A 21,450-nucleotide genomic window follows, 5' to 3' on the forward strand; every position below is an offset into this window, starting at 1 on the left:
TTGATCCCATGCGGCAGATACATGTACGCACCAACACGAACCCGAACCCAAGCGTAGAAAAGCCCGTGGCCCAGAAATGGGAATGGGGCATTGATGGCCGTTCGCCGAACACAAGATTGGAATGTAGCACGGTCTGGATGGAGGTCCATGTCAGAATCCTCCCCCGCGGAGGGAGACAAGACGATGTCTCAAGAGGCTGTCGGGCCGGGCGGGGAGAGCGGCCCGAGCCCGATAGGGCGGACCCCGCCCGGTCTGAAGTGGAGATTTGAGTGGATCACCTCCGCCCAGCCGGTCGGCGCCAACCGACAGCCACAGAGCAGTCCATGTTCGAAATTCAAAGATGGATTTGGATTTGCTTTGTCTTGAAGCGAAAAGTAATTGTACGAACTTGAAGATTTTCTCTCTATTTCAATCTGCATCTCGTATCAGCTGAAACAATGTCCATGCTGCAAGATTTCTTGGCTTGTGAGCGGCTTGCTGTGCATTCCAAGAATACCGAAAGCGAGGACCACAACACGGCCCAGAGCTTTGATTATTGGAACTTTTACCTTCTGAGCACTTCAAATCTTGGACGGACAAGGTCACGATTCTGAGGACTGAGAACTTGGAATAGTCTGCGGACTTGGAGTATGTGCTTGATCCACCATTGTTTGATAGATGTACCCGAAATTCTCAAGGCAAGATGAGCTATGTACCATTTCCTTCACCTTTTATGTGGAAATCGCCGCCCTGCGAGTACCATGATCATTTCCAATAACATTCTGTTGTTGATAACAGTGATAAGCTCATACGGGGCGTTCCAGCTCGAATTCCGTCTGCCCGTCTGCCCCGTTGTTTTTTCATTTCAACCAACACCATCTTTACTGTTCATTTTCGCGCAGGTTATTTTTGAACATCTGATTTGTTTTCATATCCTACTTCCTTCAATACGAAAAACGCCAAGTCTTCCTGTTCGCCTTCTAAGTCAATGAGTGCTCCAATCGACTGGCGTTTCCGTGCACTGCCGTTGAGCAGTCTCATGCGGGATTCAATGCAGAGTACTACGAGAAAGTCTCAATGACCTCCAGTACGAAAGAAGCTCGAGGTGGGTGTCAGAATGGCTTAGAAACTTAGAAAAAAATATGGCAAAGTGACCTACTTTGATTTCTTACCCAAGCGGAAATTTGATAAGTTCAAGTCAGCAAGAAGACTCTCGGTGACATGTCACTTTTGGATCCAAAGTACGTGTGGGCTCAAGCCTTGCCTTATACGAAGGCAACAAACTAGTAGAATCATCTTCGATAATATTCAGTACTGCATTCTCGATGGTAATTATAATTTTCATCTGAAGCTCACATGAGAAAATTCCAGCACTAGTAAACATCCGTTCACATTGTTTGATATCCTTCAAAAATCTCGAATGTAACCGACTCAACTCTCTATGGCTCAGCAACCTCTTTTCAACGAGGCAAATAGCTGCTGTGTTTGCATTGGATAGCGCCGTAACGTTCATATGCGAAGAATATGCGTTCTTCTACAAGCTGATCATAACAAATGTTACATTCATAGACCTTGAAAGAGAAATAATCAAAAAACTCCAGCCATGAGAAACCACATCTCATCATTGAGCAATAGCCTAATTAAATTCGAACCCAAACCAGTAGTTTCCCCATCTCAGAGCAAACGCACCTAACACTCCAAGTAAAGCTGCAAAGATCCACCACAGCCCATGAACGCTGAGATATCCTTTGCCGTTTGATGCGCCTGGAGACTGCAAACTCCTTATCCTGTCCGACAATTTCTTGTGACGAGGGTTTTGCGGTCCAAAGCCATACCGTGCTCGCTCGTAGTAGGAGATCGCTTTGTCCGTTTGGCCTAGCTTTGCAAGTAGCGAACCATAGTTCTGCAATGAGACAAAGTACCTTGTCAACCGATCTGAGTCTGGGCGTGCCTCGAGAGCTTCAATCTCCCGTAGGTGCATCACCTCTGCTTCTTGCAAACGTCCCTGGTCCTGATATAATACCGCCAGATTGCCGACAGCTAGAAGAGTGTCGTAGTGCTCCGGTCCAAGGTTTTTTTCAAGCCCTTCAACAGCACGTTTATACATCAACTCCGCCTTTTCGGGTTGATTCAAACTACTGTAGACGTTGCCTAGCAGAATTGCTGATTTTAGTGTCGAAGTGTGCTTCGGCCCTATACGAGGAGAATTCTCTTTGCCTTTGAGGGCACTCTCATGCATGGCCTTTGCCTCTTCCAATCGGTTTTGTTCGTGGTAGACCGTAGCAAGGTTGTCGATTGTCTCCAAGGTAGTGATGTCGTCAGGTCCGCGTGCCGATTCAAATCCTTCTACAGCCCGCTTGTACATGGCCACGGCTTTCTCGAAGTGACCTGACTCGGCGTAGAGACCTGCCAAATTTTGGACTAAGTCAAAGTCTGGCGAATCATTGGGGCCATTTGCTTTTTCATTGGCTTGAAGAACTTTCTCGCAGATGTTTTGGGCGTCCTCGAAACGTTCTTGGTGCGTATACATTTCGGCCAGGTTGTTCTGCACGTCAAGTATGAACTTGGAATCCGGACCGAAAAGTCTCGATCCAGCTTGGACTGCCCGTCGATACAAAGTCTCTGCGTCCTCAAATCGGCCCTGTGCCTTATAGAACAGTGCCAAATTATAGTAAGATCACGCTTCTTTGGTCTCTGCGTCAGCTTCTGCTTCGTTCTTCCTGACTGCTGTTCTGAAACATCTGTCGGCGTGTCGAACAAGACGTCGTTGTAAGACCCAGTACTCAGGCTCCTCGTCAGTTGGGGCGTGCCATGAGACACATTTGATAGCCTGGTAGGCCATCTCCGTGTCCACCTCCACGTTCAACACATGTGTTATCCAGGCGTGAACACATTCATGCACGCTGTAACCTCGGGAATCTGGTCCAGGCTCTTTCGTGGGAGGGCTTGCTTCCGCTAATCCGTATTCGCAAAGAGTTCTCATGGTCTTGTGGAAGTCAAACTTGGCTGCTGTGATACGCTGTAGCCAGACTGGTGCGTCTGACTGTTTCTCACATGCACTGAGAAGCTCATACCACAGATATTCGTTATCGAGGTACGCCCATAGTCGAAGGAGCACGGCGGCATCGTCGTTCTTCCGCTGAATATATTGGTACGAAATGTTCCAAGTCGAGTACAATGCTTTTTGCTCGTAAGTTCTTGGTCGCGGTGTATTTTCTTGCAGTTGCAGCCACGACTTGTCCCAGTCCTCGAGGTATTCGGTGCAAGTCACTGACACTTGGCGGAGGTAAGCCCCAGCGGTCGCGAGAGCAAGTGGAAGGCCATCGAGCTTGCGTGCAAGAGAAAGAGCATCAGGTTCTGCTCCATTTTAGTGAGTGATTCCGACTGCTTCGCTAACTTTGCCAACTTACCCTGGCTAAACCTTTCTCTCTGGGACGTTGATGCTAGGATCGCCAAACTGTCGTTGACGTCTTCTAACTTTGGAAGTCGGATGAGATGGCCCAGATCCACTGTTGACGAACGCGTCGTGATGATAGCGCCGTGAAAAGCTTCAGGGATGTATGGGCGGATATCGTAAGAGTTCGAGTCGGTTTCGTTGGCATCAGGACCCGTTCTAGTTTCGTCTTTCACAGTCATCTGGCTTGAGGAGTCGTCCCCGTCAAACTTGACAGCGTCGTAATTATCATAGACGATTAACCAACGATCATTTCCCTTCTCATTCAACCACTTGAGAACGGCCTCCACTGAACGATTGAGATCTTGATTACTTGTAGCGGTCTGCAGATATGCCACGCTTGGGTGCTCGCTCAAAATTCTCCGGGCAGCTCTGTGAAAGGTTTGTTGGAGAGACGTGACATCTTTTGCATTGAGCCAAATGACAGCAGAGTATTCTTCGCGATGCCGTTTCGCATACTGTACCGCTTTCTGGGTCTTGCCCATGCCGCCTAATCCGTGCAGAACAACGATGCGGCGGTCTCGGGGTCCCTTCAGAAGTTCGTGCATGCGCATCAGCTCCGTTTCTCTGGAGATGAAGGTCTCCACACTATGAACTCCCGATAATTGGAAAGCAAGTGTGAATGAGGTTGGTCTAGTTATCATCAGCTAAGATACATGATTTTATGAGGTTGTACTCGTAATAAAAAGAACTCTTACAGCTGCACCCGTTGCACCTCTTCAACGGGCATGTGAAAGAAAAGCTGCCTGGTATATCCAGCAGCAACGGCTGCTGCGTAGCCACGCCACCGATCATTTTTGTGAGAATCGCAATAGTCAGAAATACCGCGAATAGTCAAACAGGGGAAGTTAAAAGAAACTCCAGCTGCCTCCATCTCAAAGCACAATAGTCCGTACTGCTTTGCAAGCCCATCTCTAAGTGTTGCGTCTTTGATCACGCGCTCTCCTGAAGCAATATTGCCCATATGTACCGTCACGAAGGTCCTATCTGTGTCCTCCAACCTCAGAACACGCGTGGAAAGATCGCATCCACCAGCTTCACAGGAAATTCCTTGTTGTTGGTGGCGGTGACCCGATGGAAACAGAAAGTCGTTCTCCTCGCCGGGGTACTCAAAACCGAACTGTCGAAAAGGAGGGTGTTTTGGATCGATTCGACTGACGTTTTCTAAGATCGGATCTCGTTTGCCTTTAGCCCTTTTGCGCTGTACTCCCATCTGTCGTGCCGCATTCAGAAGCACAGCTGGTGGCGGTGCGAGAGACCCAGTCCGCTCGAACAGACCTTCGCTGATGGCTTTCCCGTGGTCGTACTGAACGACACCGGAATGCGCGCCAGCGGGCTTGCTAACCACAACATGGCCTAGACGAATCATCCCGCAGTCTGTGGCAACTGGAACGCCGCCACCAATGCCGACAAGCAATCCGAACTTGAGCTTTCGAAATGTCATTCGCATCTGCGTTACGACGGCGGCTGCAGAGCAATTGCCCGTCTCATGCAGACCAGCGATGACGATGTTGTGCCCGTTTATGCTCCCGAGCTTATAAACGTTGTGATCTGCTTCTGATTGTGGCAGGTCGTCGTGCTCCTCATCCAGCATCTCCTCCGCAGCAATTTGCTCAACCTCCATAGGACATATCCATGCCACCCTGTAGTCGCCATGCTGCAGTCGGTTCGTCATCTTGACTAAGGATCTGAATCATCAAATGGTTCGATGGAGAGTCGGTTGAGATGATATAATCGATGTCGGCCCACGAAAGAATAGAGAACTGTCATACAAACGACCCCAATCGGCTTGGAACAAACACCGACTCTCAGCATTTGCCATTTGGCCTCGAAAGTGGAAGAGAGAAAGCGAAGTGCGTTCTGGCGCTCGACCGTCAGTCAAGAAGAAAAAGGAGCAAGTATTCATGATTCTGTAGCCGCCAGCCTGATGCGGAGCGCATCACTGGCGAATCAGCGAAAGTGAGCTGCCGAGACCGTATCATGTCAGCATGACATGGGTCTCTCACCGATCTAGGCCACCTTTAGATATTAATAGGCCTAAAGAGTGTCCTCATAGTCTCTTGGCAGATCAAAACCCCATTTGCCGCCGTTATTGTGGCTTCGCCGCTTCAACAAGGAATCACAACACATCAAAGACAGGTCCACCTGCCCATGGCTAGGAACCCAAAAATATTCTTAACGACTTCATTTCTCGTATTGGAAGGTTCTGCGTCAATTAGAGTCTCCAGGATCACAAGGCTGTATATTCACGGAGCACGACGGGCACGAAGACCGCCTATAAAAAGACATGAACCTCGAGAAGTTGACGCAGCTAGTTGTGGGTTGGAATGCTAAGAAGAAGAGGATCGAGAAGAAAATCGAGAAATAAAATATTCAGCGCAATAAGATTCTGGAAAATGAAACAGCAACTTACGAGAAGCTGGAAAAGGTGCAGGAAACTAGAACAGCAAATGAAGAAATCAAGTCACTCGGCAAAGATGTGTTAACAGCTATGGCTGAGAATAAGAAGCATAAGGGGACTGCTGTGAAACTTTCTAGTATCAATAAGACATAAAGAGACAAATTAGAAGAGGTTAAAAAGTCGATTGCCAAGCTAAAGGACAGATTAAAACCCACTCGCAACGAACTAAGCATCCTGTTAAAGGATCTAACGACAGCTTGAGATAGCCTCGTAGAGATTTAATCTGTAGTATTGACGGACTATGAGAATTTGAGAGCGGATATATATGTGCTAAGCGAGTCTATTGATCGTTGTATGATGGAGGCCAACATTAGACGTCAGATCCAACATACTTGTATTGTCATTTAAAGCTGGCTTGGCCATATTTAAGGAGTTCCTGGGCCATAACATCGGCCGAGCTACTCGAAGAAACGAACTTTCGGAACGGTCATGCGGCCATCCAGCGCTCAATGCTACCTCCAGCCTCAAGTTCAGTTCCCAGGAAGCGAATCAGAATGATTGCAGGCCTAATGATCTGTTTAACAGCACTCAATACACGCGAATTCTAATTAATAAATTTCTCTATAGGCACTGACGTTGAAAGGCTGCTAGGCGCGCTAGCTGTGGTGAACCCCTCACAGGAAATGTTTGTTTGCGCTGTGCTATGTAAAATATCTCTTGAGCGATAGAGAACGCATGGGGATAGATTTACTAAACTTGTGATCAATGAAATATTTGTAGAAGTGGCTTACTAGGTGCTGGCTGACTATTGTATGATGTTGAAGTCTCAACTTAGCTAACTGGTAAGTTTGTTGCTTGATTGCTGGCAGCATATCCAGAGGCTGTACTAAAGAGTTAAACCAGCTTTGTCTTTGCTATGTGTTCTTTGTCTATGTTTGAGACGCCGAACTACTGGATGCTCTTATCGATTTGGATACACATGGTCATTAAACAATCCAACTAACATGAAATGATCCCCATGGAGCAAATACCACGTGGCCGTTAGATAGCTGCTTTATTGTGACGGCACTGCCTCCGGCAGACAAGGAATCTCAGCTGCAGCAGAAGGAGCTGAAAGTAGTAAAGCTGTTGTCGGGCGAAGTTAAGAGTATATGGCTAGCCTTTCTCGTCCTAGCGGATGATGAAGGAGGCACACCACGGGATCTGGTCTGCAATGGATACGTAGCTACGCGTACTGAAATGCCAGGCGCCGAGGACGAGGAAATTTCAAGCGCAAAGATGCCCGCGCGACCGCAACGGCGGGACTGAACGGGGAAGACGAGAGTCTGCTGTGTTTTCATCCCATGGTGATTTCAATGGATTGGAGATCAGGCAACTCATCGTCGTTGGCTGGCTGACCAATGATACGTGCTGCGAAGTTCGCGACGCGTCATGGTTGATCACTAGCAAATAGGAATCGAGAATGGATCATGACTACAGATTGAGTTGTAGCCTTCCCGGAGGCCACAGGCTGTGATTGCTGTCGGTTGAGACTGTACAGTATGTGAGAAGATGCTCCAGGCTTGGTACGAGACCTCGCGTTAGACTGATATCGAAAGCATCGCATTCACTCCCTTCTCCTACAATGCTTTCGCTTTCCTATCCATCAGTCTAGTCTTGTACCTAGAATTATTGTGGCTGGGAAAGCACCCATATCGTAGCCTGATATCCCACTGAGTCACATCGAACACAGTAAGCAAGCCACAGAAACCGCGCTGCGCGGTGGGAGGATGGCTGTTTCTTTGGCCTCCTGAACCCTTTATCGCCAACCACGCACTGTGTGTGGCGAGAAACTCTTGTGTAGCAGGATGGGGTGCAAAACTATGTTGGTGTGAGGGTTTCCCACGGAGCAACATCGGACAATGATGAACGGCTCATGCTTTTTGCACGCCAGTCTGCGAATAACCTTCCTCATAGCTAATGGAGAGTCGGCGCAGCTCGGAGCCCGCGGATCGTCTCCGATGGTGGTGGTGGTGGATCGTTTCCGAGAGTCAGCGCAGGGCGGAAGCGGCGGTTCGTCTCCGAGAGTCAGTTTGGTCGTACTCGTGTTCCAGCCAATAATGATAACAGTAACTCGTGTGAAACTATCAAGTTTTTTCTTGTCACATCTTTGGCATGTTCATTTCCCGCTTACCCATGATCGCCCAAATGGATGATGGCCTATAATAAGAAATCCAGTCGCCTGGGCTTGGGTATATAAGCAGAAATCTAGTCTTGAAAAGGTATGTGATCCGGACGGGTTTCTTGAGAGTGAGGGGGGTGCTATGAAGGAGGTCGAAGAGGATGGAGGAGGAGGAGTGAAAAGGTCGTGGTACTTCTGTGTTAGGTTTGGCGCTTCTAGGCTATGAATTCCCACGAAGTTCCGGTATCCCACGATCGCCGCAACTCAATTCCCAAGGGCGTGTTCACCGTGGCTACGGTTCTATTTCGTTCCAGAAGAATTCGAATAAATGTGTTAAGTTGCCAGCGAGAACGTCAGCCCCAAGAGCTACCGAGGATACTGTTTTCTCGGGCTGTCTATATGAAGCCGTTCGAGGGCCTCATGAGGTTTGAGCCATTAAGTTGGTAATGTATCGACGTCAACTTCAGGAACGGAGCCCTCCGGCTATTAGGGTTTGGCTAGTACGGATGGAATGCATCCCGCTCGGTGTATGTTGATTGGTTCTACTCCGCATCAGGAGCTTCTCGCAGGGTATCTCAGACTTTTAGTCCAAACTAATCAGCCCGGCTTAGGATGGGACGAAGAACGGTGTGGTAAGATGCCATTGTGTATTTCAGTTTCACATGTGGCAAACAACCATGTTATCTTGACTCTCAGGGCCTTGATGTTGATTAGTATGGCTTGTGCGCACCAAGGTCTGGGCCCGTACCTAATTTCTAATTGCTTTCCGAAAGAACTTTGCTTCTAGAGAGTTAAGTTTCTGACGAATCAATTTCTTTCGCTGTCGACCAATTCCGAGTCCTTCTGGAACAGGCAACTAGTCGCGAGATCTCCGGCTTCGCCGGCATACAATCCACGAACAACCGTCTAGCATAACACAACCTTCGGCAAAACTAGTAAATGCTCAAAGAGACGAGATGATCATTTAAAAGTAAATAAGCACCGCAAACTGTGCTGCTACCGGGCTGTTTGAGGTACTATTGTGCTCGTCAACAACCCTCAACATGGCGGAAACATACCAGTCTAGCATTGTCCACGATTCCAATAGTGCCACGAAGAATATTCACAACGTCTACAGCAGAGTCGATCACTCCTTTGCCATTAAAGAAAGCTCCCAAGGGAAATCCCTCGTCTCATCATGGCTTCCAACCGTCGACAGAACTCTCTCCTCGCTCCTCCGCTGGACGGGTTGCTACTCAGATAAGTTGCAGGAGTACTACCTCAACTTTGCGCGTGAGGTCGTGGTCCCTCGCCTCAACCCGCCGCGCGCGGCCGACTGGCCTCATTATATTGGGACGCACGATCATGCGCCTTACGAGCTCAGCATCGCCTTTGCACCTCATAAGAAGGCCAAAGTGCGGTTTTCAGTGCAGCCACTGGCGAATAGCTCTGCGGGCAACGACCCCCTAGGGCAGGTGGATCTACGCAAGAAGCTCGAGGGTCTGGCAGACGCATGCCATGCAGACCGCAAGCGTGTGGATACCTTTATCGACGCAGTCTTCCTGACTGATGACGAGCAGGCCAGCCTAGCTGAGAAGCACGCTAGTAGTGGTAAACCGGCTGGTGAGCTGCCGCAGCAAAATGCTTTCGTTGCGTTCGACCTGGAACCCGTCAACGACGGTAGCCCGTCCATCAATATGAAGTTGTATCTATTCCCGCAGTTGAAGGCTCTCGCCACAGGTCAGGACATGATGGATCTCACCGAATCCATTCTGACAAGACTTGCCGATGGTGATAAGGCGCTGCTTGCGGCCTGGACAATGCTCCGAAAGTTCCTAACGACCGACGGCAAGGATAACCTCATACATTTCCTCGCAATCGACTGCTCGGGGCCTCAAATGAAGCCTCGCTTCAAGGTCTACGCCCACACACACATCAACTCTCTCGCCTCAGCCCGTCACATCGCCACCCTAGGCGGCCGCATTCCCTCACCCAAGTTTCTGCCGTCTCTCTGGCCTTTGCTTATGGATATGGAAGACGTTCCTCTGGCCGAGAGGGAGACCTTGCGAAAGCCGCTTCGGGAGCCGGATAGCAAGTACTGCGGAATCAACCCTACCTTTGAGCTGGTGCCAGGCAATGAGGTCCCGATCGTTAAGATGTACGTGCCCGTGTGGCAATACGCGCGCGACGAGCCCGGGATCGTACGGCGCTACCAGCGGTTGTTAGAGTCGCAGGGGATGGGGGACTACGATATGGAAGCTGCGGTTCAAAGCGTGTTGTAAGTATTATTCCTGCAGCGGAAGCTCTTTCAGAAGTTCCACTGAGAGAGCCTCCATTACTCCATGTGACGGTAACTGACTGGTCCAAAACAGTGGTGACAAGAGAGATCCAGGTATCCACAACATGGCATCAATTGTTTCTGCTGGAGACGGAGATGATGCAGCGTTTACCGCCTACCTGGGACCAAAGTTTTGGGAGTAAGCATTTGTGATCTATCTGCTAGGGCTTGGTCAACTGTTTAAATTGGTAACTGTAAGGTAGCTGTTGAATTGAGCAGTATGAGCAAACAATTGGGGTGAAGATTTGTGTACTTTTCGTGGTTTACCATCATCACTCAAGTTGTCGTGGACCGTATTGATGCCGTTCGCGGTCATGAACGGCCGTTAGCAGTGATAGGAGTCAACTCCCAAGAGACTCCCTCAGCTTCCTCGGGGCGAGTCCCGTTTCTCCTTGTCTGTCCAGCGTCGTACCCACTGCTTCTTCCTTCCGCCGAATGTCCTTGGCTTTCTAGCATCTCTTCTCCCTTCATGTCTCCCTTGCTGCCCAGAAACACGAAGTCTTCGTCTCCCAGAACACCAACAGTGAAATATCTGCTTGCCTCTGGGCCCTTCCTGCTCTCGAACCAGCCCATGCGAAAACCCAACCCAGAAAGCGCAACGTGAAGCTCCGTTGAGGTCATTGAATTGGCATCCTGAGGTAAGAAAGAAGGGATGTTCGAAGCGCGTGTCAAACTGGTAGTGGCTGCAAGACTTTCAAACCTTTGCGGTACGAGATTTTCAACATTCATATCCAGAAGGAGGCTCTTTTCCACTCTTCCAAAGTGCCGGACGAGTGTTGAAATGAGGCTCCACAAGCTGACCAGCAGGACCGCACTGAGGATGCCAGTGATGGTGTATGTGACCGGCGTACTCTGGGTAATCCAGTAACGGGATTTGTACGTTATTGTTGCTGTAACTTCTGGGAGTTCCATTTGTGCGACGCTTTCGGAGGTTTCGTTGATGTATGTTCGGCTGTAAAGGCTTGCAACCTGTGCAGCGGCAATGCCGATGTTCCGGTTCAGGCCTCGAAGTACCCTCTGCTGTTGTCCTGGATCGCCCAAAGCCTCCAAAGAAACCTCTCCAAAAGGCTGCAGCAAAACGCCAAATTCTTCACCTACATCGGAACCCGCTGATGGTAAATCAGTGGGCTCGATCGAAGGATAAAGATCCCAATATATGAGTTGATGTACGTGGAGTAACGAGGACCAAGGTTTCGACGTCCCAGGGTCGGGAACTGGCGGTCTCGTCGAATCTATCGTCCATTTGCCGTCACTAAGCAACAGGGACGCTTGAGCGTTTATCTCGGCCCAGGCGTAATCGCATTGCCATACGAACAAAGACTCGAGGCTGCTTCGAGCCCACGAATATGCTCCCCAGACGTAGTAAGTTCGCATTGAAGTCTGATTTGAATTTTCGGAGAATTCAGCAAAGTACTGCGTGTAGTTAATGTCATGAAGCGGTTCCGTGATGCATTTAGCCAAGAGTAATGGAGATCTCGTCCCAATGTAGGCGTATTCCGCCGAATCATTCAGTCGCGCAAAACGCTGGCCCACGACTATGTCCTCTGGACGAATTTGAGTTCCGTTCGGGCAGGTAAATGGTTGCTTGTAGAGGTTATAAATCATGAGGTCCTTTTCCTCGCGGTAATTCTTTGCACCTGGCAGCTCATCTGGCAGCACATCAGTGGTTGCAGACAGGTTGAATTCGACGTCGTAGATTCTATGACAGACAGGCTCTAGTCTTGCTGCTGGTATCAGGGCTTCTGCCGAAACTATTGCCGACTCATTGGAACTGCCTCCATGGCTTAAGACTGGCAACACAAGATCTTCATAAGTGTTGTCAGGGTATGTGAAGTTATCGTCGTCTCGGAGCGTCAGGAGGACACGGACAGTCGTCTGCAAACTGACCAGATCATCTCTGGTCCAATTGTTCGTTTTGGGAATGAGGTTGGTTAACTGGTGCAGTCGTTGAGGCTGAGTTTCTGGCGAGACGTCTACGCGCAAGAGAATAGAAGCTAAGGTCGGCAAAAGAGCACAGGCAAAGGCGAGCAACTGTGATACACTGACGCTATAAGCCCTTGAAAGAATGGACCTGTATAATGCGCGTATCCCTAGCACATCGAGAAATGACTGTTCGATCTCTCGAAAGTTGCAGGTCCTTGAGGAGAGAAGCCAGAGGGTACAATGAGACCGATGCACCGTACTGCGGGCACTTGCGTACAGAGATATACTTAGCACAGTCAACGTAATCATAGATGTCCACAAAAGAAGAATGCGGTCCTCGTTGCCGTTGCGGATTGGAGTCAGCCGATCAATCACATCATAGTGTCTCTCGTTGAATATGAGCCAATACATGGCATTGACGACCCAGACTGCTACCAAAGCTTGAACCCAGTACCGCATTACGATGGGCGAAGATTTTCCCTTGGTCCAAGAAGTTGCTGAGTCGGTGCCAATGGAACTGCAAGCTTCACCGCAACTTGGTTTCTGTCCATGAAGAAGCAAGAAATTTCCCAAAATAGTCGTTGGATTGCGGATCCAGGCGCTGTTTTGACAATTACGCTTGTGGAAGATGTACGTGACGTAAGCTGTCAAAATTGACGTTGTTGCTGATATTGCTGTGATGTAGAAAGAAACTCCAGGAGTGACCTTAAGCTTACTGAGGGGTACGAACTTCGAGGCCTCTATCGTGTAGTTCGCTTGTTGTCTCAAAAAGTAGTGCCCTACTAGAGAGCTCATGTTGGATGCGTAGCTTTCAATCGTGTCGGAAAGGGCGTTGCTGTCATAAAACACAGGTTCCACCAAATTGGTGTCATTATTCTCCCATCCAATGGTACGTACGCCACCGAAAGGGTTCAAAAACCCCATGGGCTCGCTAGGGACCACATCCGTGATCATTTCCCAGATATCCGCACCTACGAACTGTCTTGGCTGCCCAGGCAGCGGGGTGACAGTTGGGCTGGTTCCGTCATCCACAACTTCTACGATGGATACTCATGAGCTTAGCGAACAGATGACGCCAGCAGCCGATGTAAGCTTCGCGGAGGAGCTATCCTCGGACCGCTCTGCGATCCCCGTGATGATCATGAATTGCTTGTCTTGTTGCGGTAGTTCTGGGCATGCTTGGGACTTCGTTCTTACGTTTTTTTGATCCATGAATCTGGTCCTGACAAGCCCTTCCTCAAACATCGTTGCTGCGTAACCGCGCAGAACGCTTCCACACCCGCCGAAATGAAGATCCATGTCGATCGTGGCGAAGACCAGGCCGTCGTCGTCGTCAACGTCCATGCTTAGCGTCCCCGAGTAATTCTCCAACTTGAGGCATTGGAATTCCGATTGGAAGCCGTCCACAAGAAGCTTCAAAGGAGCGTCGATACTGCCCCTGAGACGACCGGCACGGCCGTCTTCCAATTCGAAAGTCTGATATGCAATCGACTCAGTGACTCCGAAGGGGTAGTTCAAATCATAGTGCTGAATCCCTTGTGCGATGTAAAACACGTTCCCATGCGGCGTTGCCGGGACATTGGCGCTTGAGTTGAACGAATCTAGGACTCTAACGTCTACTTTGCTGTGGGGATTGTCGGCGAGGCTGAGCAGACCAGATATAAGTGCGATTTGGGCCTTGAGAAGGAGCGAGACAATAGCGGTGAGATATACGAGATGATGCTTTCGCCGTATTGAATGGATAATAACGTTTGGAAACGACATCGACATATAGTCTAGGGTGTAGTCCTTCTCGCTGAGCGATTCCCGGTGGGCATTCAGGATGATGTAGGGTGTGTATCTCATGGCTTGGAGCTCTACTCTTCCCCAAAAGGCCGCAATTAGCGTCAGGACTGCCTCAAATGTTAGCGACCACGCATCAGCTGAGGCTCTTCATGAGACGCACCTGCCGTTGGACCAAACCGCCAGACATACACAAATGTCTCTCGAGATTCCGTAATACCATTGTTCCGTTCGGAATACCAAAGAAGAATAGGCACAGCAATGGTAATGGCAAGGAATATGCCGGTGAAGGTCACAAGGGCTTCAACTCGCAGCCAGGTCGGTCGCCAGGTTGGAGCCTCGGTACTCCCGGGGTCGAGATGAGCCGCAGGCTCGTTCTTATCACCGGGAGGCGCCGTATCCTCCACCGAGCTCTCGGGGACGGTCTCGTCAACCTCATGACGCTCGTAGGTAAAGTCCTCGCAGATGGCATCCCCGTGGACGACATCGCCGCGTGCACCCTGTTCGTTGAGTGAAACTTCGTGGAAGATCTCTCCCTGTGACCCTGTTTCGGAGCAAGTGTCAAAGTTTGCATCGCGGTCGATATCAGTCACGCCGTCATCGTCGCCACTAACGTCGACTTCGTCTTGATAGGAGTTGCGGTTTCTGACGAGACCTTCCGTCTCGGAGAGACGACAAGCGAGCGTCGAATCGTGACAAGGGCTGCGGGTGGAAGATCCGGGGCTCCTCAAAGTCTGCAGTTCCGTATACGAGTCTGTAGAATTAGCCGACATGGTGGAGGCTTGTGGGATCGTTGGTTCGTGTGTGCACGTGAAAGGTAACATACATGCTCGTACAATTCTAGGAGGGGTGAGATAATGAGGGGAGTTGGATGCAGAAAGATTACTCGCCAGAAAAGCTTGCCTGGCATATCTATCCCTTTGATCGCTAGAGTATGTGTCCATCTTGGCACCAGCTGCTCATTCTCATAGGCAGATATGCCTGCGGTGAATTTGGTTGGATTCAACGGCATCCATCTGGAAACGTCTCAGCCTGTCTGTGAGTGACTTGCGTTGTCCTCTTTTGGAATAAGATAGACATTCTGGTTGGACATTTGATCGCTAAAAATAACTACTGGCAGGGTTAGAGATACGGTGCCTTTTGAGACCCTAAGCATCTCACACCAAGACAAATCGCCTTCATGTCATCCTGCCCCGTGCAGTTGATCTGGTTCTGCTGAAAATGCCCGACAAACTCGCCAAAAACAGAGCACGCAATATAACATATATCGAGATACTTGATCCAACGAAAACGCCTAATAGGCTTCCTTCAGTGACCTAAAGAGTACAGCCACCTACGTAGGCTCAATGAGAGTACTAGTACGAGATAAACCGTGTGAGACAGGCTCGGCCGCCAAGGTGTACATGGTACGATGTTGTCGGTCTCAGCACAATCCAACTTCCGCTATACTACACGATTCCAATCTGAAAAATACGTAGACTAGAGATCCTGGTGAAAAGAGTTATTTTTCTCTACAAAACCAATGTCCGTGGTCTTCATCTCAGCCGTAGAATGACATCCAACTTGAAACGAAGAGAGCTTAAAAGACGCTCAGTTTAAAATGAACTGTGCAATCATCATGTCCAGAACACCAATTATGATGCCCCAAGATGTGTAGAGAACAAGCAGTAAACCAGCGAGAGATAAAACCAGAAGAACTAGATCTTCCCTCCACTCCTCAACCCCAAACCACCCCATCAAGCTCCCCCATCAGCGAACTTCACACGAGTCACGACGCAAACCCATGCCCCCAAACCAACAAACGTCACAGCCCCACACCCCGCGATCGCCGCCCCCCTCCCCTGCATACACCCGACCCCAACCCACCCAATCACATCCCGTCCCTTGAAAGCGGTGACCCAATCACACCCGCAAACGCCCCCACATGACACGGCAGAATCCCTAGGTCTTCCCCAGACATAGCTCCGCCTCGTTCTCAACCTCCAAGCTCCCATCACCACTCCTCCTCAATCAACCTCTTCTCCTCAACCACCTCTCCTACATCCATATCCATCATCACAATACCATCCTCATTTTCACCAGATCGAACACAACGGAGAAAAAGATGGCACCATCCTTCAAATCCCTCCTCCGCCTCCTCCCCTTCACCCAGACACCCCTCTCCACCTCCACCTCTCCCTCGACAACAACAATCTCCGTAACACCCTACGAACCCCTCTCCGGCGCGCCGACCTGCCCGATCGACGGCCCCACGAGCTGCCACACCCCCGGCGGCGCCGTCGACTCGTGCTGCTTCGTCGCGCCTTCCGGCCGGATCCTGCTCACGCAGTTCTGGGACGACGCGGTGCACGCGGGCGGGGCGGAGGAGGATTGGACTGTTCACGGATTATGGTATGTCCTCTTTCTCCCTCTCTCTCTTTTTATTTCCCCTTTGTGGATGGCCTCGATGTTTTGCGGCTGGGAGTTGAGGGGCTGCTCGATGATGGGAATTGGCTTTTTGCGAGCGGACGGGGGTCTCGTCATGCGTTTGTGGATGGGATGGAATGCACTGACGACATGGACACATCAATCAACAGGCCCGATTTGTGTGATGGGAGCTACAAGGCTTTCTGCGGCATGACGCCGCATTTCAACAACATCACGGATATCCTGAAGCACTACGGCCAGGACGATTTGCTGGCCTCGATGGAGAGGTACTGGGTCGCGGCGTAGTATGTCCACCCCTGGTCTTTTAGCGATGGCGATGAACTAACACGACGCTCTCCCATCACAGCGGCGGGAACAACCATCTCTGGGCGCACGAATACAACAAGCACGCCTCGTGCATCAACACCCTGGCGACGTCGTGCTACGGCGACTCGTACGACGCGGGCGTCGAGGTCGTGGACTACTTCACCCGCGCCTTCGCCCTGTTCAAGCAGCTCGACACCTTCACGGCGCTCGAGAAGGCCGGCATCGTGCCCTCGCGCGAGAAGAAGTACGCCCTCGCCGACGTGACCAAGACGCTCGAGAGGCTGAGCGGGGGGAGGGTGGTGCTCCGGTGTTCGGGGCGCGGGAGGGATGTGCTCCACGAGGCGTGGTACAGCTACTACCTCAAGGGCAGTCTGCAGACTGGACAGTTCGTTCCTGCGAGCGAGCTTGGGGAGCACGGGGATGCGAACAACTGCGCGGCGACTGTGAGATATGTCCCGAAGAGGTGCAAGGGCAACTGCCAGGCCTCGTATGGGTCGGTTGAGGACTTGTAAGGCTGGAAGGCCGTGACGTTGTACGAGGACTCTTGGGTTAGGATCATGGGTACTTGGCGTTTTCGGGAACATGGAGTTTGGATCGGGACCTTGCTTCCTCCTGTCCGGTGTGGTTAGTCGGCAGTTGGGCTGTAACAATCAAGTTATTCGAAATGTTCGCAGCCTGCTTGGTGCTTGCTCCCTGGACAGTGCGTGATGTGTGATGGTAACCGACTTGGTGTTTCATCTCTGGATAGCCGGATTGCCGGCGGAGAGTCGGGTATGCAGTTCTAAACGCCGACGAGGCCTGCAAACACCGAAGACGCTGCTGTCTGGTGAAACCGCATCAGAGATGAGATGGAAGCAAAAGTCTAACCACGCGCTCGGGCACGTCAAACTCCGAACTCTGTCGACCTCAGCAGCGGAATCCTCCGTACGAAAAACGTTGGAACAGAACAAAACGCCATGAACCAAACCATTTCCAGCCGTGTTTGCGAACAATAAAACAATGACCGCTGTGTAGTTTCCCCCGTCCGCGCCTTGCGGATGACGGCGGTGAAGGATTTGGTGGGAAACGTCGGAGGCGTTCCGCTAGAAGTGAATGAAGCAGCTGTCCGTCAGCCTTGCATGCAGCTGCTGCCCCCCGGAGTGCTGGCGATGTGCTGAAGAAAAAGAGGCAGGGTGCAGCAGGGCCAAGTGCCTTATCGGACCGACCTGACGGCGCTAGTCCCGGAGAAGCGAAGCCCATGTGGAGGTGGAAAGTGGGCTGAGACGGACGCCGACGCACAGAATCGTTCCATCGGACGCGGTGCCGTTCCGCCTGGTTTATTGAGAGGCGCCTCCGCAACCCCGGGCTGCTCGAGCGCTGGTTTGCTGGGCGGCGTCTGAATTTGGGCATGGGGAAAACGGCGGTGGAGAAGTTGGACGGACTGAGGTGTCTCTCGACGCAGGACCTTGGCTGGGCGCTGTCATCGACAAGTGATCAGAGCCAGGGCTCGAGTCGCCAGACACCAGGAAGCTGGCGAAGAAATGGGGGAACTTGATCTTTTTGCGGCGGCTGTCGTGACCTCCGGTACCACGAAGAGGATGACCGGGGCAGTGAACAGGCTTCCTCAGCCCTGTTGTGCATCTTGGTCGAAACGTAGCATTCCCAGATGCTGGGACCGAGAAGATTGTTTCTGACTTCAGCTGTGTACGATCCCGGGGGACCTTTTGCCGCTGACATAAGAGCAGTCGCCCTACAGGTACATAGTATTCCACGGCAGCCCGGGCGTGCCGGCAGGACGGCATTTGCAGATGGAGGCGGTGTTGATGCACGTTAGCGGCGTTGGGGATAGGAGACGACAGACGCTAACAGTTGGGCTTGTCTTCGTAGCTGTTGCGTTGGTTCGGTGGCCTCCGCCACAACGGGCAGGTTACCAAGACGAGGCAGGTGTCTGACTTTTCTGTCATTTTCAAAGTTGAGTCCTGAAGTGGTTGTCAAGGCCGGCGCCAGAGACAATGGAAGTCGACATATGTTCGTCATCATTGACATGAGGGCTGCCGACGAGAAATGCCTCTCGACCGTCCTGACAAACACCATCTGAGCGGACACAAGCACACAGGCTACTCAAGCGGACATGTCGGAGTGTCGACGGGCTGCAAACGGCGAGGTGCGTCGAGCAAGGAGGGCGGTCGACTGCGGGCGGCGGTTTGATAGGTCGGCTGGAGCGAATGGAAGCGCGGTGGAAGACGATTTGGAAGGTTCCCTGCCGTGTCGCCTGAGGGCGATCTGGGGGATGACAGGTCCAGGGGTCATTGATGGAGGGTAGGGGTGACTTGTGTTGCCTGTGTTGCGTGGTGAGATTGCTTGCGGATTGCCAGATTGCCAAGGCCCTACTGTCTGTGTTGCTTGTGTTGCGGACATTGTGTCGACGAGATTGAAGCAGCCACTGTTTTGTGTGGACGAAGTACTGGATGTTCTTCATGATGAGGCCTGAGGATGTGAATTATCGACACTTGTTTGCTGTTGACTGAGCCCAGCCCCGCCAGTAGTCGGTTGAGAAGCGTTCTGTTGTGTCGTTGGGTTAGAGACGGAGGTGCTCGGTCGGTGGGAACAGACATTCTGCACGTTGCCGGCGCAAGACGGCGTCTTCAGCCATCCCAAGTGTCGGACGATCAAGAGGTTGTCCAAGTCAACAGAGTTCATGCTTTGTTGGACTACTGGCTAGTAGTGGCCCTCGAACAATGGGCGGCATTGATCCGAGCCCCGTCGAAATGGAGACGGCCAGTGTTGAAAGCTGGACAGCCGTGTAGAGAAGTTGGCAATGTCCACAGTCCGGCAGTACGGAGGAAGACGACAAGACATGATATCCCGGGTCATCAGTGCGTCTGTTTGTGGCTGCTGGCGTGGCTGTCGAGGTGCGGCGAAGGATGTTCCTCGCACAGGCGTTTCGTCTGCCTCAAATTTTAGAACATCGAGGAGAGGGCGAGACGATTGGCGAGGTTTGAGTGAGCAGTGAACAGGAGATTTGAGTGGGCTTGTGGAATCGATGTTGGCGGTCGAGGAGGCCAGATCAGATCAGACAATGGTCGGCGGAGTGCCATGGCCGGGCTCCAGAATAAAAACAAAGGGACGGCGTGGCGCACTGAGGCATTCGTAAGGCGGTTCGTGTTCTGGTCTTGGGGGTTCTTGGTGTCCGTAATTAACGAGTGCCGGTGCCGGTGGGCGGACTGGTGGTGATGACGGCTGACTGCGGCAATAGTGGAGGAGCATCACGAGACCGGCCGGCGATGTGGCATTCCAATCAGGCGTGGTTTCTCTGCTGCGGATGCCGATGAAAAATGTAGCCCGAGTCGACAAAGAGGTATCGAAGATGAGGCGAGGATCTCGGTCAAGTTGCGACTGAAACATCGAAGTTGCCGTCGGGTACTGCGAGAAGAGGCGAACAGCAGCCACAGCACTGCAGCTGGCCCGGCCTGGCAAGCTGACAAGGCAAGCAGAAAGCAGAAATAGCAACTGGATTCGTACAGGCTGAGGTGAGGTGTTTTGTCGATGAGATGTAGCTTTTTGCGGCTGCGTTGGTGAAAAAGATACATCGAGGGCAATTGCAGGCGCAGTCTCTCAATGTACCTAGGTAGCACTTGCCTCGGCCTGCGGCACCGTCGTCATCGGCTCTCATTGGCCCGTTCGTTACGGAATGCCAGACTCAGGCAGCAGCTCCAGCCTTCGTACGACGTTACAGGCGGCACCGTATTATGCCTGACGGGATGCTTCTTGAAGGCTCTGCCACTGTCTACGGGATCTCATCTGCTATTCGTGATTCAGCAGTATGAAGAGGTAGAAGCCATCCATCGTCTTGAATATCTGGCTGATTACCAAGGACCCCAAGGACTCCTCTGCATTGACTGTGGAAATTTGAAGCATTTTCACAACGAACAGCACACATTGGGCGACGGTGACAGTGCTGGGATGACAGGTACGTACCATCGCGTTGTTGTTGGACGGTGACCCACTCCATACAGTCAATATTGTAGTTTGTGACTGTCCAGGAGGAGGTGCTCCTACGCCGTGTTACCCGCCATTCTCTACCACCAACCACCGTGTGCTGTCACAGTGTGTTCAATATTTTCTTCCCTCCTCAGACCATCTTAGCGCCCTTTTTCTGCCCAGTCGTCCCAAACCTCAGTCCAATTCAGGATTAGCGCCACGGCCAAGCCCACTAATCCAAAAGTCCAACTGGCAACTGCGAACTGCCAACAGCAAGTCCAGTGTCGCTCCTCCCTTCTTTTCTTTCCCGTTTTCCCACCGGGTATCCACTCCTTCTCCACTCTTACAAGCTCTTTCCTGCCCGTTCTTTTCCTCCTGCACTTGCACTTTCCCTCACTCTCATCTCCCGAGTCCCAGTTGCCAGGCGCTCTTTCCTCAAGTCTCAGCTCAGCCCACACTGGACTGCCTATTGACGGGTTCCATTCATCCTTTCCACAGCCCGCTGTCCGAACTCCTCTTTCCCTCCTTCACTCACACCACCTACCGACCCTCACCGAGAACTCCATCCAGTCTTTCATTCAACATCGCCAGTTTTGGACTCGCCCTCTGAGCAGACGACTTTCAACAAAACATCCACGTCGACGTCCGGTACTCGATCATATCCGCCTTAGAAACCTTCCAAAATTGCACAGACAGACCGAAAGGGTTGTGACGGGCGTTGCAGCCCCGGATTTTGGCAC

General features: G+C 51.4%; 4 protein-coding genes across 4 annotated transcripts; 2 read left to right on the forward strand and 2 right to left on the reverse strand.

The window, feature by feature from the left end:
* Positions 1 to 2,656: 2,656 nt before the first annotated feature.
* CkaCkLH20_10413 (uncharacterized protein) lies at positions 2,657 to 5,108 on the reverse strand (the record flags this gene model as incomplete). The annotated part of the gene is made up of 3 exons (XM_038893127.1): positions 2,657 to 3,336; positions 3,390 to 4,066; positions 4,132 to 5,108. The coding sequence occupies 3 exons, from the start codon at positions 5,106 to 5,108 to the stop codon at positions 2,657 to 2,659; spliced, it is 2,334 nt and encodes a 777-aa protein (XP_038741537.1).
* A 3,930-nt stretch (positions 5,109 to 9,038) lies between these two features.
* On the forward strand, positions 9,039 to 10,455 carry CkaCkLH20_10414 (aromatic prenyltransferase; the record flags this gene model as incomplete). Its single annotated transcript, XM_038893128.1, has 2 exons — positions 9,039 to 10,252; positions 10,347 to 10,455. The coding sequence occupies 2 exons, from the start codon at positions 9,039 to 9,041 to the stop codon at positions 10,453 to 10,455; spliced, it is 1,323 nt and encodes a 440-aa protein (XP_038741538.1).
* Positions 10,456 to 13,285: 2,830 nt separating this feature from the next.
* On the reverse strand, positions 13,286 to 14,790 carry CkaCkLH20_10415 (uncharacterized protein; the record flags this gene model as incomplete). Its single annotated transcript, XM_038893129.1, has 2 exons — positions 13,286 to 14,127; positions 14,181 to 14,790. 2 exons carry the CDS (start codon positions 14,788 to 14,790, stop codon positions 13,286 to 13,288), a joined length of 1,452 nt encoding a protein of 483 aa, XP_038741539.1.
* Positions 14,791 to 16,121: 1,331 nt separating this feature from the next.
* Positions 16,122 to 17,262, forward strand: CkaCkLH20_10416 (ribonuclease t2; the record flags this gene model as incomplete). Its single annotated transcript, XM_038893130.1, has 3 exons — positions 16,122 to 16,408; positions 16,594 to 16,728; positions 16,791 to 17,262. 3 exons carry the CDS (start codon positions 16,122 to 16,124, stop codon positions 17,260 to 17,262), a joined length of 894 nt encoding a protein of 297 aa, XP_038741540.1.
* Positions 17,263 to 21,450: the final 4,188 nt, after the last annotated feature.

Source organism: Colletotrichum karsti (genome assembly GCF_011947395.1).
Source record: "Colletotrichum karsti strain CkLH20 chromosome Unknown Scaffold40, whole genome shotgun sequence".
Taxonomy (NCBI): Eukaryota; Fungi; Ascomycota; class Sordariomycetes; order Glomerellales; family Glomerellaceae; genus Colletotrichum; species Colletotrichum karsti.